Genomic DNA, 20,387 nt, shown 5'->3' on the forward strand with positions numbered 1-20,387 from the left:
TACTGCAACTTACAATACTTACTATACTGTACTTGCTATACTCTAACGTGCATCTCATTAGTGATTAATGATGAATGAAAAATGTTAGTGCTACAATTAGACAATCTCACGGAAGCGACTTGCCAAATCAGGTATTTTGTCTGTTTATATGTTCTGACCAACTATTAGTTTGTGTAACAGAATGGGTATTAGAATGTAAAAGATTTAATTACATGTCTTTAGTTTTCAAGGTAAAAGATCAAACGTGTGTGGACGTGTCATCTAAAACAGATACGATTGACCATTGAAATTCATCATTGCTTTGAGGTTAGGGCAGTAGAGGGCAGCAGATAACCACGGACATTCACTTACTACCTCATCATGTAGGTCTGGTTCAGGCAGAAATCGGATTTAAAAAAGAACCTAAAAATATCAGATTATGAGATAACGTTACACTTGCCAGTGCAGAAATACTGATGCAAATACACTGATAGACTATCAACTAACAAACTTGAAAAATATTTGATTACAAAAGAACAATCTTTATAAAAAGGATTATAAACAAATTATCAAACAAAAGTTCTCTCACTGTAATCCTGTTGAAAGTTTAATGGATTTGTTTAAATAACCAAAAGTTGTTTTTTTTCCAATCTGAACTCTTTAACATCCACTGTGATTTAATTTAAACACATTATTTTTTAAAACATCTTTATCTTATGAAAACTGCAGTTGATTTTATAACCACAGCTAGCCTATCGAATGTTTTGTATTTTTATACAATGTATTTTTAAACAACATTCTTACGTCTTCGAGTTCAGAATTAAGTCGCATATAAATAATGTACTGCATACTGCATATACTGTAGCGATGAACTTTGTTTCATTCGTTTGTTATGATCTATGTAGGGACGCCTGTGCGGAGACGACTGCGGCCATCTCTCTCCTGGTATACATTAGGGACCTACATAGCGCATACATTGCACATACATAGAATGCTGCATTACTGTACTATTCCGGCTAAAGCTCTGTGCACGTGTAAAAAGGTTTACCAGCATTTAACATTTAGGATTTCCGTCTAAGTAAGCAGCTCTTAAAATGTGAGAAAGGCAGGTTTTAGATAGATCTTTGCTGATGTATGATATGATTAATCGTGATATCATGATTGCAAGAAGCCCAATAGAAAGAAGCGCCAATGAAGCTGTTATGACAAGGATGCTATTGTTTTAACAGCAAGACCTTTGCATTTCAGAAATATAATCTAAATACACAGAGGCATCTATATAGGCTAAAGGAGTGAAAGGGGGACAAACATTTTTAATCGCCTATTGCATGAGTCAATAGTACAGTTAAACATAACAGTGAATCTATTTGTAGCCCATTCATGTGTCACGACCGGTGCCTTTAAGCTTTATTTGAAACAACACGCTTTAACATGTGCATTAATAAACGACAATGGTGACGTCAAAGACAAGACCCCAATGCCGTATTTTGACTGCAAGACCGCGTTTGAGCGGAACACAGCTTCGATTAGTTTCCCACTCGCTACGACACGTCTTGGAGTGCCGATGCGCACTCTCTGCGCCGGGAACAGCACCGCTGGCGCCTTGTACTGAGCGGACTTGAGTGACAGGCTGCAGCGTACCTGGGCTCCTCAGGCTCCCCTGTATGGCTGTGGATTAGCTATATGCTAATAACGACAGGAGTGAGGAGCGGCGGCGAGGAGCTGCGAGCCCACAGCGGAGGCTAACAAAGTCTGAGCAGGCTCCAGAATGGCCATGGCTGAAGGCGAAGGGGAAGATGAGATACAGTTCTTACGGACAGTAAGTAGCTTGGGCTCATTTTTGTCTCGTGCTCTGAGGTCTCGGAAAGTGTGTCTTTGTGTCTTATCCCCTACAAGCACCATCGTCGCGTGCCCACTGACACAAAATACCCACATGAGATCGAGAGAAATGCGGTTCATTTTCTTATTTTGTGATGCCGTATCTGTTGATTTTGGGGGATAAAAGCCGTCGTCACTTTTCATATTGATTCATACAGGTCCAGATTTCACCGTGTTTTATTAGGCTGTAAGAAGGTTTCTGTTCTCAGTTCTCGCTGACAGATGTAGGGTCTCATCAAGGTTGATATTTTTTTGCGCATCGCATAAGGCAATGTTGTAGAACGGAACTTCTGTTTCGCTATATGGTTGAACTGCTGCCACTGGTGAATCTCGATATAAGGCGTTTAACTGCATTTTCCTTTGTGCTTAATCTACGCCAACCTTCACGTCCTTGACTTGTTTTCTCCATACACCTCGAGCTAGGCTCCATTTGAATGACTTCAGCTTGGATGCACAAACTCAGCCGGGAAAGCGTGGTCGCTGCTAAAATCAGACTATACAGGTGGTAGCAAAACTGCTTTGCAAAAAGATTTATCACCACGGTTTATTTCTGTTTTTCAGAAGGCAAAGGTTAAGTGGTGCTGTTAGATGTGGATTAATGAAAACCCTCTGTCGTGAAGTAGAGATTGAATCAGTGTCCTAACAGCTTAAAACACTTGTTGACTTATCTACCCTTAACCTTTGATCGCTTTGCCACCTGCTAGATTGGAATGAAGAATGCTTTATTCAGGCAACACGCAGAAGCCCACTGGCAAACGGTGACTGTTTTAATTTGCGTGGGCTAAATGCATACTACAATATATATCTTTGACATTCTGTAGCCTACGGCTTCAGAAGTTGATTTCAGTGGTGGTTGCCGCCCCTTTCCAAATTACGCACTACTAGCACGTGAGAATGGGCTTTGGACAGGCTGACAGAATAGCGCAATCATCTTCGTCTGTAGTCAGTACAGAGGATGCACACAGTAATCGAGGTATCAGACGTAGTAAAACATCATACCTGTGTTTTGAATTAATACAAATAATGTTTTTTTTTTCTTCGTGCTGACAGGAACCAGAAAGAGGGATGGCATTATAATGAATATTTTAAATTCAGTTGATTTTTTAAAAGTACTAAGTAAATAAAGATGACTATTGCTATTATTATTCATAACTAAATTATTGCTAAAACAAACACATAATACAAACAACTACAAACATAACCTGAAATGTGTTTCAATGCTTCTCTCTTCATGTCTGGATTGTTTTCCTTTTTGAAAGCCAAAAGTGTGCCCGCACACTGGGACCTCTTGACTGGCATAGGATAGATCTGAATGGCGTATACATATCCCATAACGGGTTGTTCAAAATGTGCATAACTGCATTCCAAGACAGACTGCTTTGAAGAACAAATTTTCATTACTGACATTACTGACAAATTGCCTGACAAATCCATTATTTTTGGCCACAATACATATCTGTTATAATCTGATGGAATGTTTTATAATGCAACAGTGACGTTTTTGATCTTTTATAAATATCTTTAACTACGATGAACAATAATTAGCATATAAGTTGTCAGTACTCACTGGTCAACTACTAGCTAAGGGCCCAGTTTATATGTGAGACAAACTCACCCGCTAGACTGTCCACATACCAGTACATCTGAAATCGGATTAGACTTTGAAATCTAAAGATCTTCATTAGTTACCATGGACCTCAGTTACCATGGAGCTCTTTCAGATGTTACAGGGCATCTTGATGCAGATTTTTTTCAAATGGACAATGAAGAAAGACCTTACTGGCCAATTATAACATTACACTGTAAAGTTTTTTTGCATAACCATTTCCTATGAAGCACAACCAGGCACACACTCACAGATGAGTGGATAAGTTGCGTCTTGGGGATATAACGGTTATCAGTAGCAGTGTGAGAATATTGTACTCTACCCAGTTACTGCAGGACAACTGCGTTTTCTTGCTGAGCAGAGCTCTGTGAGCTTCTTCAAAACTCCTCTAGTAATGCAGCTGTCCTGCAGCTCTTTCGGTATCAATGCACATGACTTGGGTGGCCTGTGGGTTTATCTTCAATCTTGCATAACGTCATGGCTTTGCATGTCTGGATAAGCACTGTGTGCGTGAGAAACAGAGAGAGACGTGAGTCACCATTTCTGCATGCAAGCTACCTGCGGGGGCTGGAGAATTCATGACGCCACACTGGATGTGTGCAGAGAGGGTGCTTGCAGGCCTCTTCATCCTCCGCTTCTATAAATGCCCCTACTGCCAAGCCTGGAAGGTATACTCTTTAATATAACAAAAGATAAAAAAGGTAAAAGGTAAAAGTTTTTTCCAATGCAGGATGAAACATTATTTCATAAACTGAGTTTATGTTTTTAATAGAAAGTGCAGAAATAGACACACACACACACCCTTCACACATATGCATGTTCATATGGTTTTTGCTACTGTAATTCCTTACTTCCTTTAGTGTTGGGTTAAGTGAAATATGGGAGTCAGTTGCAAAAGGCAAGAAGAAACACTGAAACTGAATCTGAACTGACATTTAGGTTGACTTTCAGGATGACAATTTTAGACACAGCCTTGTACAGTGTCCACAGGAAGTATATTAGAGGCAGATTTCAGGAACATAACCCCCTATAAAACCACACATTTCAAATAGCCATTGGGATTAATGAGAAACAGTGTGAGTCACATTGCTATAAAGTATACTGCTGTAAACACATTGGGGATGAGGTGTGGGTTCAGCTCATTCACACATGTTACCTCAGGGACATGTCAGGTGTATTGCTGGATCCATGCAGATCATTGCGTGGAAGTGCTCAGCGAAGTGTGCTATCCCTGCAACTGATATGTACATTTGCAAAAGCCTGACTGCTTTCCTCTTGGACCCCAAGCCACAATTGATCACGGTGCAGCTGGCATTGGATTCTAGCTGTGAGATGTGCCTATGCTTCATAGCATGCTATATTCCTATAACCTGTGCCTTTTGGGAGCTCCGCTGGTCAAGAGTCTTGAGCCTGATGGATCTTAGCTCTCCTAGGGTGTTTTGACTCTAATCCATAGTGCCCCCTGCTGGTGGACCAGCTTTTGTGGGCAAATCAGTGACCACTTCCTGCATGCTACTCAGGTAACTTCTCTTTGCTCTACCCCAGACACGATTCTCTGTGCTGTCTCTTCCAGCCTTCATTCTCATATTTGTTCTTTCGTGCCACAGGGATAACATGGGGAGCTTTAACCCCAAAGATGAAGATGTGGTACTCATAAGAATTGTGTATCACAGATTTTTACAATTATTTTCACACTTGTCTCAGTTCAATGTCCATTTTTTCAAAACACTTAACACATTCACTATATCAATAGACTGTGTGAACTAAGTTGTCTATACTTTTCCATTGCCTTGATAAAAAAGGAACTCAATCACCACTTCTTCCAAAATTCATGAAAACCTCTCTCAATCACTGTTCACCAACAACAACAGTCTGTACAACTACAGCAAATTTTGCAGACATTTAGATACTCTGTTCAAAACAGTGAACTTTCAGTTAACCCAACAAACATTTGATCACTGTGGGTGGAAATGTTTTGCATTTTGACAGACAAATGAAAATATACACTTGAAATATGTCAGACAGATTATTCTGATTTTAGAAGAAAGTTTATTCAATTTGTTCTTTTTTTTTTTGTTTACAGCCTTATTACCATCGATACAAAAGTGGTCATATTTGCATTGAAATGTTCATGTATATAGGGAAAATATAAATGTAGTTGTCACAAAAGATTTTTCCATTATTACTGCAGTACATGTACTGCTGAAACACCTGGCTGCCATTTCATTTAACAACCTACCCAGATAACATTCAATGTGATGTTGATGAAACTCTATGGCCAAATGCAGTGGAGAGGATAGATGGACCAAACCAACTGGAGACATCTGATACTAACAAGCAAACAAATATGTGAGAATTACTGCATATACTGGACATATTGATTTCATATTACTGTGTTTGTTATTGATTGTATATATTGTGAGAACAAATGGCAAAATATAGTAAACCATTGGAAGAATACTGTGGCTTTTGTGATTTGTTTCTTTATCATATAATGTTTTACATTATACAGTAAATATTGCTATTTTGGGTTTCCGATACAGTAAAACATTTTTTTCTTTTACAGTTTACTGTAAATTTACTGTAACATACTCACTGTTCTGAGAGGTAAGCCAACAGATCAGGAGTTTCTTTATCTGGCTTGAAATATTTGTGGATGCAAAAATACAGGAAAGGGAAACATATAGTATATGTATTTTTGCAATGTTATAAGTTGTTTGCGTTTTGAAGTTCATTGTACATTGAGTGACAAAGCGTTCTTTTGGAAGAAAGCATATGTTATAGTTATGGCAGTCTGAGTCACTTTTGGATAAAATATCAAGTGTTTTTTGGTGGTTGAATTGCATTTCGCACCAAAGGCTTACTGATGTGCAGAGGTGTGTTTCAAAAGCATACTGTGTAAAGAGGTTTGAAGAAGTGGACATTGTATTGAGACAAGTGTGAAAATGATTGTAAAAAAAAAACCCTGTAATGTGTAAAATAACATCTGTACATTCATTAGCCGATAATCATATGGTCTGACTAAGCACACTGCAGTCCCTGTTCATTAGCCAGTGGTTGCTAAGGCTGGGTATTACAACTCATTTCATGATATGTAACATGATATGGATGTCAGGATACAATACAATATGACACGTAACAGTCTGTTATACTCACTAATTTTATTAAGGTAAATGTTACTAAAAATTCTATTATTATTGTTGTTAACAATAATAAATTAATAAATAATAACAAATAAAGACATAACGCAATAACGCCCATGTTTCAAATCTGACCTAGTCTTGCAGATTTCTCCTTTGTAACATACAAAGTGTAACGGCCCAAGTGCTGCAGGGTGCGGAACAGGACGCACAGAATCCCTTGACGCAGTGAAACATTTATTGACATAAAACATAAATGACACAAAGGATTTAGCCCTTTCTCTTGCAGGAAGCTGCCCAGGTGCTTTTGCAGTCTTTTGTAATCTCAAAGCTAGAATACTACAACTCATAACTTGCTGGTCTTCCTCTAAGAGCCATCAGACCTCTACGACTACGTCCAGAATGCAGCAGCAAGACTGGTCTTCAGTCTTCCGAAGTTCACACGTCACTCCACTGCTGCGCTCCCTTCATTGGCCTCCAGTAGCTGCCTACATCATATCTAAAACCTTGTTGCTTGCGTACAAAGCCAAAAATGGACCAGCCCCTCCATACATGATGTCAGTGGTCAAAGCCCGATCCATTCTTTGAGTACTTAGAAACTCCAAGTACGGCTCGGCTTGAAATACCATGCTTCAAGTCTCATGAAAGACAAGCACTGAGACTATTATCAGTCCTGGCTCCTAGATGGTGGAACGAACTTCCACTTGCTGTCCGCAGAGTCCCTCGCAGTTTTCAAATGCAGACTGAAGACCCCTCTATTTGTGGAATATTTAAATGAACACTGACCCTGCTCCTGTGTTGACTAACTGACACTAGTACTTATTGTAGGGTATTGTTTATTGAATTGTCACACATGTGCTGTCTGTAATAACGTCTGCACTTAAACTTGAATGCATCAGTTTCACACAGGGTAAACATTCATAATGCTGAAAACCTGTAATTGTATTGATTCATGTATAAGTATTCACCATATATTGCTATATTGTTATTTTTTCTACACAGCTCTAATGGTCACACTTGGCTCATTATAGAAGCCATTAATTGGATAATGGTTGCTGAGGTGTTTTGCTCCGTGAATCCTCTGTTTTCAAAGGCTCGCTGTCACTTTAAGAAGCTCAGCAGCTTGTTGCATTCCACAATGGGGGACAGCAACTGGCTGGTTTTTAGAAGGGGTTCATTGTTTGTATGTGTGCTGATTGTTTGTATTTGTGCACGTGTGTGTGTGTGCGCGTGTGCGTGTGTGCGTGCCTCCATGCATGCGCGCATGTGTGTGTGTCGAGAATGCAAAGCAGACATGCATTGTGGTGCAGAGTGACAGTGCAGCAGGTGTTCTTGAGCAGCAGAACAGACTGTGGTATGGGCCAAGTGTTCTCAGTTCAGTAGTTATTCAGCATCTTCAGACCCCGCTGTCATCCCAACTGCCACCCGCTTTCCTACTATCTGTCTCGGGTGCACATTCTTAATGATTTACACTCTTAAAGTGGAACTCTCTGAACATGACAGCACATAGAACCATCCTACTTTCAGTCATACCACCTTACTCTTCCAGTACACAGAACATCTGAAGATGCTGAATAACTACTGAACTGAGAACACTTGGCCCATACCATACTGATGTGTTTGTCTTGAAAAGTGAAATATGAATACATGTGACACAAAAACATATGTTAATACAGTCCAACACCGGGACAGTGAACTGGGGTTGTATATGTCATTCTGGTAGCTGTGTTAATACAGGACATTAGATTTTTGTCTCTTTCATTAGATTTAGTCTCTTTCTTCCTGTCACATTTTCTCTTTCTCACTCTCTCACTCACTCTGTCACACACACACACACGCACATACACACACACACACACACACACACACACACACACACACACACACACACACACACACACACACACACACACACACAGGGTGTGTCGTGTCAGTCATTTGTAAAAGCCCAAGGTGAGCATTAGCTGACGAGTCTCAGTCATAGTTCATCCCTGTTGGGGCCATTATGTCTCTTTGGACTCCTGCACGTGGAAGTGGCTCCTCACTCTTAGACTTGTCTAGGTTCTTCATCCTTGTCCTTTTCATTTTAAGTGAGGTGTTATAGTCACAGTGTGAATAACCAACAGAGGACCTGCTTCTCTCAGTTTCTCAGACCCCCTTCTCTGGTGTTCCCAATGAGGACTGCGCATATTCTTAGCTCTGGATGTGCTGAGTTGAGATGTGCTGGACATGGTGTTATGGAACCACTTCGGCAGCCCTCACTCTGAAACTCACCCACACACATGCACATGCATGCAAGCTGTGATGACCTGGAGGCGGTGATAACTGGAGCTTTCCAGCTGTTTGCAGTAATCCCTTGTAATTGTATTAGGTGCACAAACAATATACAAGTGTTTTGACTAGATTGACTGTATAGATCCCTTTGTCAAAACTCAGAATCACTGTTTATTTCAGGAAGAAAGCTTCTTACTTAAGCATGGATAATGACTAGATTCACTGAGAGCTGTTTTTCTACTGTGTAAATGATTAGAACTACAACCAGTTCCATTGCTAACCAGCTAATATTAACTGTTCTTACCATTTTTAAGGAGATGAATGTTTTTCAATGACTATAGGAATGTGAGCATGGATTAATATGGGTCCTTAAATAAATGACTCACCTCTGTCTGAGTTAAGACGGGTTCACACTTTGCAATAATCAACCCGATTTTGCTGTCGTAGGCCAAATTGCATATTACATACAAATATTTTTGGTTGTGAGTTAAAATCAGTGGAAGTAGAACGCAAAATGTGACATACTCTGTGATGGGTGATTTAGTGTCTCTGCAACCAAAAATGGATGACTTTTGAGTTATGGCAGTGTCAGAAAATGTAGATCAAAATTGCAGAAGCACTGCTCTGTGACTGCTCTTACCAGGCTCGTCTCCAAGGCACCAGCAAGAGGATGTCACGTGACAACTTCAAATACTGGCTGTGGCGAAATGTAAATGAAACAAGTGGGAGTTGAAAGAGTGGTTTGTAAAATCTCAGTTTTCACTTCTTGAAGCACGGTTTCTCGAGGGATAACATTGCCACTATTATGGCAAAGGTTTGTTTTTGTTTTCGCAATCCCATGTTCTGAGTACAGAGCATGCTCGTTCTTGATGTACAATGAATGTAGTCATTTCCTTTAATTGCATTGCTATCGTTAGAGAATCTTTATCGTATAGTTTGACTTTAAAAATACACAATATCACACAGTCATATGTAGAATTCTGATTTTACTGGCATCATCTCATGTCATACACAGTGACATATATACGACCACTGAAATTGGACAGTCTATGCCTGCTTAAAAGGGAATGCCTTAAGAAAAACTGCTCATCTCCTTTCCACATAAGATTGCATTAAAAAAAAGCTTAAATCTGTCAGCTAGACCATGTGTTTACATTTGCTGGTTCCAGGCAAAGACCGATTCACATTCCCATTACTAAACTTCTTCAAGCTTACAGTTTCTTGTGCATCTTTTTTTTTTACCATATATTTTGTCCATTTAATACTAATTAGCTGTCTGTGAAGTTGCTTCACTTTTCTCTGGAACAGCTGGATATGAAGTGGAAGGCTGTTGTGATGAGCAAGCCCATCTCAGCAGGAAGTATTTCCCTTTTACTCATCTCCATTAAGCTGGAGACCGACAGATTGTGCAGAATTAAGTGAACCTGCGGCGCACTGGGCATCCCGCTGAATGACTCCTCTAATGATCTATCGATCCACCAAAATGAAGAAATGTCCTTTCCACTGTCAGTGTTGCAGCTCACAATGCGCACTTGTCTGAGCATTCGCTTGTGCAATGCACGAGCCATGAGTCAGACAGTGACAGGTGCAGCAAGTTCACTTTATTTAAGACACCTGACTTCATGGATGTTTGTATCATTTCATATTCAGGATGTACCTAAAAAAACTTTTCTTTTTGTCTGAATTGGCTGACATCGATGTCTATCCTGAAACTTTGCTAAACAGCTCAAGCTAGAAGTGAAACCATCTGGGCAATACAGGACTATTACCTTTTTGAACCTAACCTCATGAGAAGGCAATATTAGTTGGGGAGCAGCAGATGTTTCAGGAATAGGCTTTAATGTTGAGGGGGTGTAAAGCACTTATTCTGTATCATAAACCAGATGATGAAGGCCAGGGTATTCCCCTCTACCAGTCTGGTTCAGGACACAAGCAGCATGTCTGCATGTCAGCTTTGCAATAGGGTCACCAGCAGCATTGTCACTCATCTAGAGGTATGGGTTCCAGCAATACAAACACTGTTATTGTAGTGTATTATTGAATCAACCTGTTGTTAAGGCTGGGAGCAGCAATCACTGCTGGTCTTGAACACATGTCCTACAGGCAGTAAACATAGGCTCTGAGCACTAGACCAAAGAGTCAGCTCTTTAGAACAATCTCCATCACACAACCTTCTCCTTCAGGAGGTGACAGGCTTTACTGTATTCACTTTCACACTCACACTGCATTCACTTTTAGGGAGCATACCCTTCACACTTTCCATGTGTCACTCACACATCCACCCTTTATCTAGGGTCATAGCCATGTCCCTCACCAGGGGTTCACACTGGGTTTTATAACATCCCTTCACAGCAGGAGCGATTCCTTTAACTTTGGGCACAGTCCCAGTGGCCTCCCAGTGCCATTTCACTACTCATACCATTTGAGATAAAGGATGAAAGCAGCATTCACACCAGCTGAGTACAGCAACCTGAGAGCAAGGCACCTAGGAGCCACGTGTTCTGGCTTGCACATATTGGATGCATGCATAATTGGTTTGGATTTCCTAACAGCAGCTGGGATCATGCAGTGAAACTGGACTTGGAGAGCTGAAGCAGTCCACAATGGCTATTGGAGGAGCAGAGTTATAGAGTCAGGGGTCTCTCGCAGTGTGGCCTTCATTTTCCATGGTAGAAGCTCCTGGCTCTGGGTGTGCCTGCAAGTGGCACTTGCTCCAGATACCAAAGAGAAGGCAGTATTCACATTAGGTGCCAGCTTCTGTTGGGTCACGGTCATGATCTTCGGGCTATGTAATGCACTGGCCACATTCGAGAGACCTCTTGGAGTGAGAGCTTGATGGCATTCCCAAGGATTGGTGCATCATCTATCTAGATGGTGGGATGGAGTAGGCAAGAGGCTGAATTGGCTGCAGTATGGTTCTGCTGGTTGGACTGTCGCCCAGATGTAGAATTATATGTGCACTTCTACAACCAGTGCACAGCAAAAGGGGGCCACTGCAGTACTTGCACATCTCACTTTAGTCTTGGGCTACTTTTCCACCACTGATTAAAGGAATAGCTATGCCCTCATAGCCATAGATTACATCACAAAGTGGCCCAAAGCCATGACAACAGAGCAGCTAGTGGTGGAGTTCTTCTGCTGGTTTGGAGGAGCTCCACAGTGACCAGGGCCGCAACTTTGAGTCAGCGTTAATGCAGAGGGCTGCAACTGGCTGCGTGTCAACACCAACACTCAGTTGCACAACACCAAGGTCCTGCTGGTGTGCTGCTCCACCTTGCAGGAGTCAACTGGGTTCACTCCATCCCTCCTAATGTTCAACTGTGAGCTCAGGATGCCCAAAGAGCTTATATTTGGCTGTCTGCCAGAATCAGAGGAGGACACTGCACCTAGAGCAGGATACACTGAGGAGCCACTGTCTCTGCACTGTGCACCAGCTCACCAGAAACCACCAGAGTGAAGCCAGCACATGCCAGAAATAAGCTTATGACTCGTGCTGCCATGGACAGCCACTCTCTCCAGGGATGCTACTATATTTACAATGTGAAGTATTATGTGAAATATTTCTAGTGATATGACATGTTGCATTATTTGAAATATGCACTGCTGTCATATATGTATATGTATGTATGTATGTATGTATGTATGTATGTATGTATATATAATATATGTGTGTATGTGTGTGTGTGTGTGTGTGTGTGTGTGTATGTGTATGTGTGTATAAAACTGTTATGCAACAATATAGCTAACTATGTATAGGTTTTAGAATTTAATACATTGTTGAGATCCCCAGAGTATGACTTACTTAATTTAGGCTCAAAACAGTGAGCAGTCATTTTTTCCTTTAGTAGGCCTATGCATAACAGACACTCTCTGTTGGGCTTGTTGCTTTGTGCATGCAGCATTATTATGAGTGGAATTCAATATGCTCAAACTACATGTTTTTCAGTGAGATGCAGAGTATTCATAAAAAATATCCTATGAATAGATATGACTCTGCTGACAAGAGGGTGAAGAAGCAGTACTGGCTCATATTTGTGAGTGTAGACTTAGTGTGCACGTGCCTTTGCTGAATCAGCATTACTTCAGGTTGGCAGTGGTGACATGGAGCCATAAAGTGGGTCCTGATGGATGGCCGTCGCTCATTTCAACTCGAAGCCATGACAAAGACGAGCACCATCCAGTTGTTTTACCTGATTTTTTTCTCTTTCACAGTTAGGCTCATTCATTTGGTTTCACTCGAAATGCAGTCGTTGAGGGGGGTATGCATAGTGCCTTAAGTAAACACTTTTCAAAACTTCCAAAAACTGTCAATAGTGATTACTATACTTGTCAGTATCTTTTCTTTGGGACAGTTTTATGATTAAGCGGTAGGAATCTCTGCAAGTGACCCATGGAATGAACAGCTACAGCCATGGCCAGAGGTTTTGAGAAGATTTTTTTAGATCCTTTGTCAGATGTTTATATGGTATAGTGAAGTACAATTCTAAGCATTTCATAGGGTTTTTAAACTTTTTATTGACAAATACATCCAGTTTCAGCAAAGAATAATATATATAGTGTTGACCCTTTTTTTTTAACACTTCTGCATTTCGCCTTGGCATGCTGGATATCAACTTCTGGGTAAAATCTTGACTGATGGCAACCTGTTCTTGCCTAATCAGTGCTTGGAGTTGATCACAGTTTCTGTGTTTTTGTTTGTCCAACCTCTTTTTGAAGATTGACCACAGGTTCTCAATGGGATTTAGATCTGGGGAGATTCCTGGCCATGACCCCAAAATTTCAATGTTTTGCTCACCGAGCCACTTGGTTATTGCTTTTGCCTTGTGACATGGTTCTTCGTCATGCTGGAAAGAGCATTGTTCATCACCAAACTGCTCCTGGATCGTTGAGAGAAGTTGGTCTTGGAGGATGGTTTGATACCATTCCTTATTCATGGCAGTGTTCTTAGGCAAAATTTTGAGCAAACCCACTCCCTTGCTCAGGAATGGCAGAAAGCAGGTGTGAGTGTATCTGCTAGCACAGTGAGGTGAAGGCTTTTGGAGGATTGCTTGGTGTCAAGAAGGGCCGCAAAGAAGCCACTTCTCTCCAAGAAAAACTTCAAGGACAGACTGACATTCTGCAGGAAGTATAGGGATTGGACTGCAGAGGACTGGAGTACCATTCCTTATTCATGGCAGTGTTCTTAGGCAAGGTTTTGAGCAAATCCACTCCCTTGGATGAGAAGCTTTTCTTCTCTGGACATCCAGATGTCCCAAACAGTCTGAAGGGGGCTTCATCAGAGAAAATACATTTTCCCCAGTTCTCTGCAGACCAATTGCAGGCCAAGGCGAAATGCAGAAGTCTTAAAAAAGAAGGGTGAACACTTTCTTTGCTTAAACTGGATATATTTGTCAATACCAAATTTAAACATACCATTTAAACATCTGACAAAAAAAACAGGCAGTAAAGTTTGTGCAAACCAAAATTTGCATCAGTCTCAAAACTTTTGGCCATGACTGTACACTTTTGCATATTTACCCAGTGTAACCAGATCTCTCAATTGTTTTGGTTGGTCCCTGTTTAAAGTTTATTTATAAAGCGAGGTAAGGCAACTTTATGTGTATAGCAGCATGCTGAATATTGGTCAACAAAAGTATAAAACTTTTTTACATGCTTGAAAATGTACAGAGCATGTTTTGTGGAGAGGAAATTGAAAAAATGTTTTCTCTCTACTGTACTTGGGTTCATTTCACCAAACATTTCCACCACTGGATTTAAAAACTTCACAACATTATCAGGAGCTTCAACATTCAGAATAAATGTAACAAGACAACCCCCACTAAATGGAGACTACTGTCATTTCGAGGTGTTGCTTTTACTGCCAGTCTTAGCTTGAGTCACTGTACTTGTTACGCAAGTACCCTGCTGTAATTAGTGGCCTTTTTGTGCCTGATATTTTGAGCGTGTCAACTTTCCTCCATTATCCTCCACCAGCTGAACTTTCACACCCTTGACATTTAGAAACAGTCCTGTTACCACAGAAACACAGCTGCGGAAAGGCACCTGCAGCCTGCCACTGCCATCTGGCCTGCTGTGCTCTTTCCCACCCACTTGGACAGCATCGTTATGCATGGAGAGGACAAGTGTGCACAATTACCTTGGCTCGTTTTGGTGAGCTGACTGGGGCTTGGTCCATCGACCGCTACACTTACTAGGGACCAGCGTTTCTCCAGGACTCCTTGGTGTGGCTGGTGAGCCAGCGTCAGACATGACATCTGGCTTTTCTGAAGCCATTCCGTTCCCATCGGCCACCTCCTCAAAGGTTTATGACAACTTATGTCTGCATCTGTCCCTCACCATGAGCTCCAGATAAACGTTATCGGGCTTTTTATGAGGGCCCTGGTGCTGCAGAGTCAGTGGCGTGTGTGATGAAACAATGTGTTATTCTGCTGGGGCGGCAGTTGGGTGGGAGGTGTGGAACTGCTGAGCTGTCTGGTGTGTTGTTGGAGATCGTGTGTGTGTGTGTGTGTGTGTGTGTGTGTGTGTGTGAGAGTGTGTTGTAGTAATAGTTGCAGTAAGCTGGATTGAAATGGATTTGTTATTTTTTTTACATTCATGTCGATTTATGTAGCGCTTTTTACAAGACATTGTCACTAGGAGCTTTAAAGAGTAAGCAATGATGCGCAAGTAGAGTGTGAGAGTGGCCAGAGAGAAACTGATGGGAGGGACCCTCCTTTCATTAACAATAACTATTAAAATACAATAAACATAGTACATCAAAGAATCAGTATACAATTCTCTTCAGTTTGCAAATTGAAATCTTTTACTGAAAATGATATTCAGTGTTTTTACAAATTAATTTTTTTCATTAAAAAAAAACTTCCATAAAAGCATTACTATGTACAGGAGGTCCATTCCTTCCAGAATAAAACCCTTTAGCCACAGATGTGTGTATGCCGATGCAAAACCAACAGGTTAATCTCCAATCATAGTAGTATTCACCTGCTACACCATGTCTTGTCGACGGCAGTCTTCTGATATGTTTAAAGTTTTAAAGGCCGAGGCAGGCTGAGGGTGTTGAGTGGCATGGAGAGTGGCACATGCAGCTAGCTTCATGGCCCTTGAGCGGGCCTGACTCAGGGTGATGCAGGTGCGTGTGCCATGGCAGGACGACACGGCAGATAGCCATGAGTCACAGACGACTCGCCAAGGAGACAGTGAGTGACGAGTATGTGGATCGGAATGATTAACACAGAGTGCACTAATGCAAATGGGGAGTTCAGGAGGCCTAACTACAGCAGGTCAGATAAAAGGGGGCATGAGAAGGTAGTGTTGGGCACCCTGAGCTACCAACACCCATCTACTCCTGCCTGGCCCTGAAAAGTCACATAAAAGCTGTGCAATGACAACAATGTCATCTTATTTGAAAATAATTAATGTACAACAATAATATAAATTTAGAGTGTGACTGTAGAAATGAGTGGGCCTAATAACTATTTGACAGACAGCAAAAAACAAAAATTTATGGATGTGGAAGCTGCCCTACAGCTAACATCAGGGCCCATGCTGGCTGAATATTTTTGGGAGGTGGCCTGGTGTCAGCCCGGTAATGACACTGACCTTTAAAACCTCCAGCAACACTGCTGCGCCTTGTACTGTACACTTACACCAGTATGACAACCACCTTTATATCACAGTCTCTGCTGTGTTGAGAATGGTCCACCACTCGAAATATCTGTTCAGCAGTAGTATGGTATGATCGTACTACTTAGATGTGAGTGATGGCAGATAAAGCAGTGAGGGAGGAGGGATCTATAAGAAACGTAAGGTTTACTATGTTATTGTTATTGCAGACTGAAAGATTAGCTGCCTTGATAACCCATAGGTCTGTACATGTTCTGGCTTTATATGTACCAAATCAATGTGCAATTATTTTACTGCCGTGCTTCTGAGATGAAGGTTTAATGGGTGATAATGGGAGGTGATGCCACCATAGGGAAATCTGCCATATTGTATGTGTCTCTGTAGGAGGGGGTTTTTGCATTGCTGTGAAAGTGAGCACTGCATTCCCAACTCCAAGGTGCCAAAAGAACTCTAGCAGAGAAGCTGATGACACTCATTCCCACTTTTATGGTGCTCCTCAAGCAAACCGAAACATCAGGTGGCCTCAAATTGCACAGCTAGAGTTTGTCATCTAGCAAAAGCGCATGTGGGTAAATGTTCGTTTTAGAAGGTTCTCAGTGTTAATAGCTTGAGGCTCCTTTGCATTGCATCATGCACCGTTCATTTTCTGATGTGGATGAAAACAGTTCTTACACTTAATTAGGAGTCTGCAGTTTTGGCAGTGCTGGAAAGAGCATGCAGACAAGAATATTAGTTTTGGACATATAAACACACACACACCTTCAGTGCATCCTGTATTAGTTATTAATCATGGGTCACCGCCAGCTGCACTGCTGAGTTTCTGACTACCTGCTTTTGGGGCTCACTTGTGGCTTTTGTGTGAAAGTGTCTCTCCCTCTCTCTCCCTGTCTCTCCATTTCTCTTTCGTTGATCTACTTCCATGTGGTTCTTACAGGTATTACACAGATTATAGGCCAATACTCTGCTGGCTGTGTAGTTTGAGTACTTCTGTGTTCATCATGCATAGATGTGAAATTCAATTTTCTTGAATTTATGTGGTTCAGATTTATTCATTTAATTTGGTGTAGCGAATGTAGTATTTCAAATCTGTACTAGGACTTGTTCACCCATGAAATGATTACCTAGGAGTGTATGACCCAAGTAGTGTGGGCTAGATCTGTGGCTACATGTGCCGAAGATTCCTATGCTGTATTGACTCAGACCTACTTTGGAGATGAGTTTTGAAATACAATGTAATGCCCAATGCATTCAACTTAATGGCTTAGCCCGAGTAGAAATTTCATGTCCAGCACAATTGCACTAAAGAGTATGAATTTCTTTGGCAACGTGGGAAAGTAGAGTGAATGCTGAAAGCATTCTTAAAGTTTCTTCCAGTGCTCATAGGTTTCAAAACACACAAGCTTGGCAGAGGAGCATTTCACACTTGTTTAGTTTTATGCCCTCCCTCCCATGTTTTACACCAGGCTTAATCACAGGTGTAAGCCTGGTGTAAAATGTCTTCTCTTACAGTTTATCAGATTTATGGAAGCAGTTCTTTCATATTGTGGCCAATTTCCCTTCTCCCTTGTCTGCAGAAAGGCCATTGGCACTGGCAGCAGGGCAGAGAGATGAACAGAGCAGAGAGATGAACATAGCAGAGACATTAATACAGCAGAGACGTGAATACAGCAGAGAGGTGAATACAGCATAAAGGTGGTCCTTTGCACCCATGTGGGTAAGACATAGGATGCCCCAGGCTGGGGTCTGAGCTCACTGACATGGCTACCATCAAGACTGGCACTTGCGGCCTTGTAGTTTGCTTGTTTCTAGAAGCATGTCAGTGGTAGAAAATGATAAACTGCTTATTTTGTAGAAATTTAGGATTTAAGGGTGTTATACCAAGACATCCTGAACACATTCTGTGGTAGCAATCACAACTGTACATGCTTTCAGGAATACAGTAATACCATAGACTATAATAATTTACTGTAATTACTTGGAAAGGCCCCTCTGCTTGGAACATCAACATGAAAACAGAGCTGTAAAGTTCTCTTTTTGTTTCACCAACTTCTTACCTGGTCCCTTAGCAATTCACCATTTGCAAGTAACTATTACCTTCTAACCTTCCAGCTTTTCTGTCAAAAATCTTAATTCCTCTGTTCTTAGAGAACCAGATATAGTCTCACACTGTTGATATATTAGGTGCCATAAGGTTGAGTTTAACTAATCCAACACATCTAATCAGCCTGTATCTTGTGGTAGTCATATATAGCATTTTGTATTGTATCTGTGTCATAAGTATACATTAAATATGCTATTTTTCTTACTATAATGATCATCAACCCAAGATGGTACAGATGGAAACCATAAAGACAAATTGTAAGTGTCCTCTCCTTTCAAACAGGCTCTTTGAGCCTGTTTTTTATTGGCACTGCAGATGATAAGCCACTCTAAGACATATCACCACAAGTGCACTGTTACTCATAGTTAGAGGACACTAGACTGGAGCTTGGCAGTGCACATGTACAGGCTTCTCAGCTGAAGGCAGTAGCTCAGCCAGTTTTCTCCTCAGAGTGTAAATATGAGAAATAGGGCATAGTAAAGCATTGTATGATGACAATGTATCAAACACCCATTTCTGAGACAAGGCTGTAATGTGAAATGGCTGTTGGGGTTGAATTGGGGGTGGTGGTAGAGAAGGGGGGGTATGCATACATATAGCCAGATTGCTTAGACAATCAAGTGTTAAGATTCATCTCAGTGGTGAGTCACAACAACAAATTGTTGGCTTTCTTTTCATTTATTTATTTATTTATTTGTTTGTTTGTTAACCAAAACCACTACTTAGTCTGAGTCATGTAAGAGTCAGACCTGCTAAAAGCCACCATTCCACAAATTACTTCAAATTCACTGGTCAAAACCATTTAGTTAGACAGTACAATTATAGAGCTAATTTTGACTAGAAAATTTGACTAGGGAAAATGTCCTAGAACACCACTGTGCCTCTGCAGAAGTCTGGAGATTTTGTTGACTCAGTTTTAATGCTTTGATATTTCGCTATTTGGTGTCCTATATTCACTGGATGTACCCTGGGTTTGGAAGTTCCTACTACTTTTTCACATAGTATGCCCTGAAGTTTTCAGATGCCCAATTTTTTAAACTTTGAAGTAGAACTCCTTTGACTCGGCTTTGATAGTTTTCAGAAATATCACCTTGAAGATTATTGTTAGTTCTTTATGGTTACCTAGGCTGCATCCCAATTGCATACTATTTACTAATACTAACTAATTTTGCAGTATATTCTATGTAGTGTAGTAAAAATTGTTAAATTTGAGTATACTCAAAAATCCAAGATGCATATTTAGAACGGCTTAGTTTTTGACATGGCGGCCATCATTTCAACTATTTCATGCGAACGGTCTATAAATGTCAGTACAACTTGGATTTCTTTCTTAAAACATGAAAATAATTAATAAACAACAAATGGTTGTTATTTTAGTAAGCTAGATAGAATTAGCCAATTAGCCAGCTAGCTAAATTTAACTTATCCATATTTGTAAACAAGGTAGAATATCAGGAGCCCCGGCCTTTCCCCCAATTGTTGGCTGGGCTGGAGTCCCACCTGCCTGTGGGGGATCGCCTCTCGCCGATTCGGGGGGCGGTGACCTCCGCGCACCCGCTACAGTAGGCGCACCAGTTGCTTTTCCTGTCTCTGGGGCGGGCATTGGTGACGCCTCCCCCTTGCCTCTACGAGGCTTGGGTACCGGCGCGTGAGTTCCAGGGCTGTACACCCTAATGGCTTGAGTGTCCTCGAGCACAGTCGCCGCTCTTTATACCACTCGGGAAAGTTTGCTCGTTCCCGAGCAGCTCCTTGGGTGGTATCTGACGTGCCGGGGCTTCGTCGCTCT

The 20,387-nt window shown here is 41.2% G+C and overlaps 1 protein-coding gene across 1 annotated transcript in view; it reads left to right on the forward strand.

The window, feature by feature from the left end:
- Positions 1–1,572: 1,572 nt before the first annotated feature.
- LOC113571324 (ryanodine receptor 3) overlaps positions 1,573–20,387 on the forward strand; it is a 145,620-nt gene continuing 126,805 nt past the window's right edge. Inside the window, 1 exon segment of the mRNA XM_035532477.1 lies at positions 1,573–1,798. Within this exon segment, the coding sequence (XP_035388370.1) occupies positions 1,748–1,798 (51 nt within the window). The 5' untranslated portion in view covers positions 1,573–1,747.

The sequence above is a fragment of the Electrophorus electricus genome, chromosome 13, assembly GCF_013358815.1.
Source record: "Electrophorus electricus isolate fEleEle1 chromosome 13, fEleEle1.pri, whole genome shotgun sequence".
In the NCBI taxonomy this organism is placed as follows: Eukaryota; Metazoa; Chordata; class Actinopteri; order Gymnotiformes; family Gymnotidae; genus Electrophorus; species Electrophorus electricus.